This window comes from Solea senegalensis, unplaced genomic scaffold (genome assembly GCF_019176455.1).
Source record: "Solea senegalensis isolate Sse05_10M unplaced genomic scaffold, IFAPA_SoseM_1 scf7180000013378, whole genome shotgun sequence".
NCBI classification, from domain to species: domain Eukaryota; kingdom Metazoa; phylum Chordata; class Actinopteri; order Pleuronectiformes; family Soleidae; genus Solea; species Solea senegalensis.
This window is the reverse complement of record NW_025320812.1, coordinates 59,869-70,119: the sequence shown is the minus strand read 5'-3', so window position 1 is coordinate 70,119 and position 10,251 is coordinate 59,869. Positions and strand designations below refer to the sequence as shown.

Below are 10,251 nucleotides of genomic sequence, written 5' to 3'. Positions count from 1 at the left end.
GTGCCAATTCTCCTACTTGACTGCACTAAGTCATCCATTGATTTTATGATTAAAATGCGGAGTAAAGTTGGCATACTTCATGAAAACCCGTTCCTATTTGCTAGGATTGGTACGATGACAAATATTCGAGGGTGTGACTGCCTCCGGAAATATGCACAAGAGTGTAAGGCAAGCAATCCAGAGCTCCTGCGGTCAACAAAGTTGAGAAAGCATGTGGCTACGTTATGTCAACTACTCCACCTTGACAATCAGGAACTGGAGCAAGTTGCCCGTTTTATGGGACATGACATAAGAGTCCACTGCGATTACTATCGTCAGACAGACAAAACTTTTCAGGTGGCCAAAATCGGAAAGCTCCTTTTTGCGATGGAGCAGGGAGGACAGGCACTCACAGGAAAAAGTCTGATGACTCTGGACTCTGTGGTTTTTGGTATGTTATGACATGACATGAACAATTAATCTTAAACTTAACTTCAATGTATAAAAATATGTGTATACATAAGTTGGTAATTTACACAAAATGTTTATATTTTTAAAAATATTATTTATTTATATAATTCTCTTATATATATATATATATATATATATATATATATATATTTATATATATGTGGAATCAGATTTGACAGTAAACTCAAGCAAAACCTTCAATGTCAAACAAAATTCTAAATTTGAGAATAAATAAAACTTACTGAAGCAAAAAAATTAGAAATGCAAAACATAATTCACATAATTACATTAAAATTTTGAGTGCTAGTTATATTTTTTTGCTTCAGCAAGTTTAATTCTTTCTTAAATTCTGACGTCAGTATGACATATAAGTTTTACTTGATTTTATTGGTACAAATCTGATTCCTTATATATATATATATATATATATATGTATGTATATGTATGTATATGTGTACCTGTTAAGTGGTAAGTGGGCAAGAAAGTATAGTCATTGTAAATGGGGAGTGGACTGGACTTAATGTGGATATCTGTTCAATAGATGGAACCTCTACAAATGCTCCTAAAAGACATGGTGATCAGGAGAGTGGTGGGGATGATGATGATGACGTTGATGTGGGTAAGTCCTGATATTGTGACCATTAGACAGAATCACATTACACCAGGTGTTTCTGATGTAAAAGGATAGGACAGGTTTTTAGGTTTTATCAGTAAAAATGTTTATCATCAGGACACAAGAATAAAGAGAAGAATAGATTTTGTGTAAGAAGGCTTTTCCAGCTAAGTTTATCTCAAATCACACTGTACACACTTAACTATAACCTAGTGTAACAGAATGACCAACACATACATGCAATTATTTACTTAATACTGGGGCTGGAGCATCAAGAAGGAAGGCATCATCACTTACCCTATTGCATTTCAATAGGGTAAGTACCTTGTGCTCCAATTGTAAAAGTGCTCTTTACACCAAGCTTGAATCTAGAATGAAAATAAAATCCACATATCTAGCCAGTTAAACACAAAACATTTTAAAGCATGTTTAACATACATGAAGATATGTTTGTAGTAACATATGTTGTCCCCTCAGATGATGATCTGCCATGCACATCCACCACAAACCCACCTGCTCACAGCCACAAAAGAGTCAGAACTAATTACAGACGTGATGCCGGTGATGATCCTGACATTGTGGACAAAAGTAAGAAAAAATGCAAATGTTTTATTTTCTTAAAGAAAGCATAATGATTGTCTAAGTAGGATGTGAGACTTGTAAACCTATGTTTAACAGCCTTGATGTATCTTTTGTTAGATGGAAATGACATGACAAAACCCAAGAGGGTCAAGAAGCCTGCAGATGACGATGATGATGATGATGATGGGTGTGATGTTTATGTTGATGTTGAAGAATGTGATGAAGATGGAGGTGAGTCCAGATAATATACCTAAGTGTTCTGAACATGAACCTTCAACTCTTTCAATTAACTAATATGTTTCTCAGACGGAGAAGAGCAACACATCACATCAACAATATCAGCTGTCAAGCAACGTCAGAAACATCATGATGATGATGGTATGTCTCATTTTTTTTAACAAGCTAAAGAATATCTGGACGTTCTCAGAAGACACTGAAGGAGACACTAGTTATCCAAAAGTCATTAAATCAGTACAAACTGGACTTTGAAACAGAGCCAGTTACATTAATACATTATACATTAAATCTACCCCCTGCTCTGTCCCCCCTGACAAAACCAGAGTACGCTATCAAAGTGTTTTTAAAGGAAAATGGGCTATATCGATGAGCAAATAACATGCAACAGGCTGATATTCATTTCTGTACTTCACTTGCAAACTGTGCATGGGACTGAGACTTGAATTGAAGTCAATTAGATAATATTCCCCCAAATTATTTCAAAGAAAATAGGGTTACTTTCTTACTCACAAACTCAACAATTAAGTTGCAGTTTTTCTTTAAAGGACTTGCCAGATCATAGAATCTTTATATTCTGTTCTTAAACTCTTTATCATTATATCCAACATTTGTAAGAAAACACTCAACTCAATTGAAATAGTTTATTTATTTATTTATTTATTTATTTTGTGAGTTGTGTTCCATAAAGTATTAGTTATCCATTCTATATTCTGATCTATTTTTGATTTCTAGATGCTCCACAAGTGTCCAGAAAGAGACCCTGGACTGCTGAGGAGAGGACTGTGGTGCTTCGAAGGATGGGAAAGTTTGTTGCTCTAAGGAAGGTACCAGGGAAGAATGACTGTCAGATGTGCATCTGTAAAGAGTCTCCGGTCCTCAACAAGAGAACATGGAAAGACGTAAAATACTACGTCCATAATGAAATTGCCAAAGTAAAGAAAAAGCTTGCCTTTTAAAGGCATGGCAATTGCTGTTTCTGTTCCTTTCTGTGCTAGATTTACATGTTCACAGACAGTGTCTTTGTTTTTTGCTGTTGCTCATCAGAAGTGACAGTCTGTTTCTATTGTTGTCACCCACAATTTTGAATTAAATTCAGTTTTTTTCTTTTCATATTTGCAACTGCAACTGTTGCTAGTCAGAAGTGACGACTAAAAAATAAAAGTACAGTGTATACAAATGTTTTAAAACAGTTTTAAAACTGACCTGCAGTTTATGGAGTCCAGTCTGACGGTGGTGTCAGTTTACTCACTCTCGAGGTCCAATCCCTTTTTATTTTATTTTCTTTTTAAATGGACATAAAGCTGCTGCACAACTATCTTTTATGTAAAATAACTGAATCTGACAGAAAAACAAAATCAGAAGGCCAAGTGTGTGATGGCATTTTATTTTATACTGATTTGTTTTATTTTATATTTTGCAATAAAATTGCATGTGGGGCTTTACTGTTCCAAATATAAGTCAGGCTGAATGTCCTTCTTTGACCAGTATGTCATGACACCTTTTCAGATTTACCTTTTCATGAATATTTAATAATCAAATATCAAAGATTCAACTTATTTTTTAATTTATTACATGACTGAAGACGCTTAAGGTCTGGACCTAAAACTCAGTGCTGTGTTGTCAGAACATCACCTGTGCTCTCTCATGTCTGCTCTGTGACTCAGTGCAGTAATGTTTCTGCTTGGCTCTGAAGTCTGTTTCTGGTTTAGTATAAATAAATAAGCAAAGTATTATATTCAGATATATATATATATATGAATATATATATATATATACATACATATGTGTGTATATATATATGTGTGTGTGTGTATATATATATACATATATGTGTGTGTATATACATATATATGTATACATAAACATTCATTACATTAAACAAATAAATAATCAATAAATGTTTAGGTCTCATTTTAAATTAAGATAATTTTATCTAGTTCAAGCATTGGGAACATTTTATTAATACTTTTTAATAATTAATAAAAAATGTAATATAATACTTGAGAAAAATGGAGAAAATACTTTCAGCTAACTTTCTCTCACTGAACAGAAGTCAGCAAGTCTGCTTTGCTCCCCTCCCCCACCACATTAATGGCCCATTAACAATTATCCAATCAGAGCGCAAGGTGGGAAACTCGGGTCAGATCACAGTCAAGCTGCACCTGCACTGCTCATGGAAAGGGTCAGACAGAGGATCACTCATCTGTGGATTCACCACTTCAGCTGTGGCTGTTCTCCATCAGAAGCACATGTAAGTTATTTTCACCTTTCTGACAGTTTGTTAGCATGCACTGGCTGTTTTATGTTTTATTTTTTTTCCATCTTTCTCTTGTAGGCCAGGCCACACTTTTAGCTAACACAGCTAACACAGCTAACACAGCTAACACAGCTAACACAGCTAACAGCATGGATAGGCTTCCTCAGATTTAACTACAGAATAAACTGTAAAATACTAAAAGTGTCAGAACAAGTTGTTTTTTTTTTTACCACAAATAAATTATGCTTTTTAATATTTTAAATATTATATTTACATTGTATACATTATTCAGTCACAACAAAGACTGTCTGTGGCTCTAAAAATGCAACACTGAATTAAATCATCGTGATCGTTTTGCTCTGTTTTTTTCTCCAAAATTACTGTCAGAGTTTAGAGTATTTTGAACTGGGCTTCTTGGGTGAAGTGAACATGTTATGTCCCCTACTGTGAAAAGTGATACATTTGTTATATCTTTTAGAGTGTATTACTAATATAGTGTTTGTATTTTAGAGTTTATTACCATGATGCTGGTCTTGATGGTGTGAGTGAATTATTCATTCATTGAAGAAATCTCACAGAGAAGTTTAAACATTAATAATGAACCATTTTATTACTTATATTAATGATGTAAATTGTCATAATTTAGGTTGAGTGATCTGCTGTTTTGTGATTATTTTGTGTGTGGCATTACAATGACAGGAGTAGCTGTAGGAGGTAGGAGAGCAGAAAAATGATGTTCTGTTCTCCAGTTGTTTTGCACCACAGAGATGCTAGAGATGCTTATTGTTATCCCCGATGAGCTAAACTAACTTAGCATTGGTGAAACTTTAGTTTAGCTAGTAATCACAGCAACTCCAACTGTAGTTCAGAGTTTCACCATTTGTGACTCATCATGGAATTAACATAACATAAATTTACAGCAGTAATAACAGTAAAGGAAATGTTAATATTTAAATTGAGTACCAAATTATTTCTCATAGACCACACTAATATAATAGTGATGTCAACAAACAAAGCCAAAACATTTTAATGTCAGTTTATTCACTCTTAGATTTAGTGGCTTGACTGTCATCATTGCTTTGAAATATCACTATATGGGCATTTTAAGACGTAAGCAAAGTCGAATTACATGACTCACCACATAACCCTGTTTTTTTGCACTGCTAAACAGGCCTCTGAGGCTGAGATGTATTATACAATGGACCACCCTGGATCCAGAGACCACCACTCACCTGAACGGGATGTGCCCCATGAAGTGTTCGAGGTAAGAAAGCCTTATAAATTATTTTTGACAGTGATTTCTTATTCATACTAACCTTGTAATCATTGCTTTAAGACATCATTACAAATCCTGTATGACATGTTTTCATTGACATCATTCAACTACCACCACTCTTCAAAGCCACCTTACATTGATCATGAGATGCCCCTGTCAGAAACAGCCTGCTGCTCACCACCATTATCAAGTATGTATGAGTATGAGGTCCTAGAAGCACCAAGCAACCACACATAGGTCATGCCATCATTTTGAGCAACTGAAAGAATGATATCGGAAAGACACCAGAAATTACAGTTAAAAACAAGCAAGAAAAAAATGGCAAATTATCTCATAAGATTAATATTTCTTTACTAACAAAGTGGCAACCAATCATGACTGAATCTGAATCTGAAGCATTAAGATTTCATGTTTTGTTCAGTGCCATGTTGACATTTTGTAACCATAAGTTAGAGGCGGGGCCACACAGTTGAGAAAGTGGGCAATATCTTTCCAAATATGAGAAACTCTCTCTGAAAGTGAATCATGGTGACGATGATGGTATGTTTAATCTTAAAGGAGACACTAGTTGTCTAAAAGTCATGAAATCAGTACAAACTGGACTTGTAGATTTCTTTCAGACAGTTACTGGTCTTTGAAACAGGAAGCTCATTTCAGACACAGTTATTTATTCATAAACTCTGACCAAACCGTTAATGATTAAAAACGAATGAACATTCCTCATACTCAAATTCTGACATTGACATTGAAGTTTTAATTAATTTGACACAAGTCTGATTCCGTACATACATATATTGTACATATATGAAGCTATATTCATTATTTATTGTGGGACTGGACTTAAACAATATCTTGTTTAATAGATGAAGATCTGCCCTGTCCAACTCCAAATTCTCCTATGCGGCGCAGGAGGAGACCTGCGTGCAAACAACGCAATGATCAGGAGAATGATGATGTTGGTGATGTGGGTAAGTCCTGGTTTTATATATGACAGAAACACCTGGTGTAATGTGCTTTTTTCTGTATGAGGTAAAAGGACAGGAATAGACTTTAGCAGTAAAATGTGTCTCATCAGGACACGAAATATTCTGTGTCAGAAAAGCTTCACATTCCAGCTGTCAGTCTGAAATAACAATAAATTACTATTAGACACAATCATCTTAAAGTGGACATATTATACCCTATTTCCCCCATTAAAATAGTTCCCTGGTGTCCTAATGAACATGTCAGTGACATGCTTTGGTCAAAATACCATAAGGATGAAGCATCATAGCAGTTCAATAACCCTGCTAAACCCGCCCCTTTCAGAACGCTCGGTTTTCGTGCATGGTCCCTTTACATGCAAATGAGACACAGCAAACACACACCCACTTCTTCCAGGGGGTTTCTGATTTGTCCTTGTTACAGCGCTCACTTGCTCAGATGCTGTTCCCTCCCCCACCCTCCACTAGTTCTCTGACAATATCAACATGGCAGCGTGCGCAGAAAACAGCCAGAGTTCCGTCACAGGAAGAGACGTTCTACATAAGGATCGAGCCGAACAGTGCCGAACTGTAAATTAGTTAAAAACAATTAGGGACAGCACAGCTGACCGCCACCGCTGATCGCCAGCGGCGCACGGTGAGCTGAATACTGCCGCTGTATGTGACTGTATGCTCCGGAGACCTCGCCACCGCTGATCGCCACATACAGCGGCAGTTTAGGCAGATCGCTGATCGCCAGCGGTCCCTGTCCCTATGTCTTTTTAACTGATTTTCACAGAGAGTGCAGCACCGCTGATCACCAGCTGCTGCATGTGACTGTATCAGACTGAGTCTGTGCTCCGGTCATGGAGGACGTACTGAACAAATATTTTTAATTAGGACGTGTCAGAATGGTCAGTTATGACCTCTATGTGACCTTTTCTTAAAAATGTGTGTGTTTGTACGTCGCTGACTAAATACGGCGACCGCTGGCCGCAGTCTGATGTGAAGTGGTGCGAACACACGTTTGCTGACTTTATCCGGCACATTAGCTTCATATATAAAATCCTCTGTAAAACACTGTGCTCCACTGTGCAGCCACCAACAGCACACTTGTCCCTCTGCGTTGACATAACACCGCTCTTCCTCCCTCGACTGCACTCTCGCATTTTATAGGGACAAGGTGGAGCTAAGGTGGAGCTCTCCAAGTAAACTTACTGGTGGGTGGTAACATTCGTGGTGAAATGCGCATGCTGTCGTCATAAGCGCAGGGAATTCAACATCGAGTGTTTTATCTTCTATACTTACACTAAGGGGGACCACGAAAACATGACTGAGTATTCTTTTTCCACACTATGGTGACTGGTAGGGCCTCCAGAGTCCCAAATATAAGTATTGAAATGGTTAAAAAGTTGATTTTGCATAATATGTCCCCTTTAACAATAATAATGCTGCTAAAAATGTGTAAAACGGCAGCAACCAATGACAGATTCACTGCTCCGCTGAGCTTCCCAGGAAGTCAATAAGATATATTCCTCCAACCTTTTTAAAAAAAATGTAGAATTAATGATTACAGAACTTACCTGAGGTGCCAGATTATAGAGCTTTTATATCCCAGCCATAAATTCTTTATCATTATATCCAAAAAATTTCAGAAAACACTCAATTTATCAACTGATTTTCCTATATTCTGATCTATCTCTCATTTCTAGTTACAAAAGTGTCCACAATACCCTGGACTGACGAGGAAAGGACTGCAATCCTCCGAAGGATGACAAAGTTTATATCTGCCAGAAGAATACCAGGGGAGAAAGACTGTCTCAGATGCATTGGAAAAGAGTCTCCTGTTCTGAACAACAGGACTTGGCAAAACATCAAAGACATGGTCGAAAAGGAAATCGACGAGAATCCTTGGCTTTTAAAGGCTTAATCATTTATTTTAATTTTTTGTTGTTCTGTGGCTAGTTTACATGTTCTGTATGTTGGTGAGTAAACAACTTTACAATAAAGTTGCATGTGGGGCTTCTTGTTCCAAAAAAGTCTGGTTTAAACGTTCTTCTTTGACCAGCATGACACTGCAGTTTGAGATTTAACAATCTAACATCAAAGACTCTTCGTCTAATTTAATTCATAATAAAAAATGGTGGTCTATTTTTTGAAAATTTAACATTGCATAATTGCATAATATGGCTCTTAATTTATCCCTAAATAAGGAAGTGTCAGAATATTTAGCAGCTATTTTGGGTGAAAATTCCTTATTTCTGCCCTCAATAATCCCAGATTAAATATAATACTGGTTAATATTGCCCTCTGAAACACTTTGAGACTATGTTTACACTCAATAATAATCTGGTCCTCACATTGCCTTTGGAAATCTTTATTCTGAATCTTTATTTTTTACTGAATCTCAAGGGATGTATAGGTTTGGGGTGACACCTACTGTCCAGAAATGGTATTTTTGTCTTGATGTTTGAAGTGGGAATGCTGGTCCTCACTCACACACACTTTAACCCTGTCCTCAGTTCGCAGCAAGTACAAGAATGTGTGTGCGTGTGCGTGCGTGTGTGTGTGTGTGTGTGAGAGAATGAAACAAGCGTGAGGGATAAGGAGTGAACGAGTGATCGCAAAACAAAAGTGTTTTTGTCACAATTTTCCCTGAAACTCAGCGTTTATTGCTTTAACCTTGGCCTTGATTTAAACCTGTTATAGTCAATGAGTCAGTTTATATTACTGTAGTGCTTTTCATTAGGGCTGCAGCAACCATTCATCCATTAATATATTAATCATCCACTTTTTAAATGATTTAAACAAGTTTGTTCTTAAATGTGAATATTGTCTGGGGTTTTTTTTGTTGCTCCATATCACAAAGAAATTGTTATAACTGAGTCATTTTGGTTTGTGGACAAAAACAAGACATCATTTTCCATGTTAAGAATAAGAGAAATAAGAAACAAACTGAGAAAATAATACTAATTAAAACACACGATAAAATGTTGTGTCGCATAAATACGTTCATTTTTGTGTTGTTGCCTTTTATTAAATCACATCGGACACATTTTGCTGGTGAAATATTAACAAAAACAGAATTTTATGAGAAAGTAAAGCAGATTTCATAGGGTTTTAGTCGTGATGCGTGTTAGTTCTGGTTTTTGATAACATCTCTGTGTTTTTTTGGTTTTACTGTGTCAGGAATATTTTCTCTGTGAATCCTATACAAAAAACTGTGAAACACCGTGTGGCTTTGAGACAAAAGAGAAAACCAAAACTACATACACATAACCCTATGTGGTGTTCTTTTTTTATTCTATATCGGTGGAAGCCTGTGGTTGCTACTGTAAGTCATCTGCAGCAGCTCCGGTCTGCTGTGTGTGTGTGTTTCTCGTACCATGGTGACTCTGTGACTCACGCCGAGTAGAAGCCAGTACTGAGAGGCAGATGAAAGCCGGAAAACACCAACTCTGCCCACTCTCTAATCCTGCCACTCCCTGTTTCTCCCCTCCACCACCTCCACCACCCCACCACCTCCTCCCTCAAATTCACCAGGAGTGTCACATGAAAGAAGAGCTCAGAGTCACAGGAGATGCTCATGAAGTTCCTCTCCATGCCGTCTTCACTGCGTTCTCTCCTGAAGTTCACTCTGTGAACTGTGCTATAGATTTGTGTCAACCTTAAATGGAAAGTTCAACTTTTTTTTTTCTGAAGTGTGGTCGTGTGAGGTTCTGACACATACTGTAGTCAGCGCTGACTCAGGAATCAGAAACCAGTCTGAGCTGGAGATGCTCATTCTCTGTGAAAACATGAAGAAAAGAGAATTTTAAAGACCTCATAAAATCTACGTTAGTTTAAGTCTGCGATGTCTTAAGAACATGTTCAC

The 10,251-nt window shown here is 36.9% G+C and overlaps 1 protein-coding gene across 1 annotated transcript; it reads left to right on the top strand.

Annotated features, from left to right (window-relative positions):
- Positions 1-16: 16 nt before the first annotated feature.
- Positions 17-3,264, top strand: LOC122760300. Its single transcript, XM_044015385.1, has 6 exons — positions 17-430; positions 992-1,069; positions 1,541-1,651; positions 1,763-1,876; positions 1,952-2,023; positions 2,615-3,264. The coding sequence occupies exons 1-6, from the start codon at positions 46-48 to the stop codon at positions 2,836-2,838; spliced, it is 984 nt and encodes a 327-aa protein (XP_043871320.1). The 5' UTR covers positions 17-45; the 3' UTR covers positions 2,839-3,264.
- Positions 3,265-10,251: the final 6,987 nt, after the last annotated feature.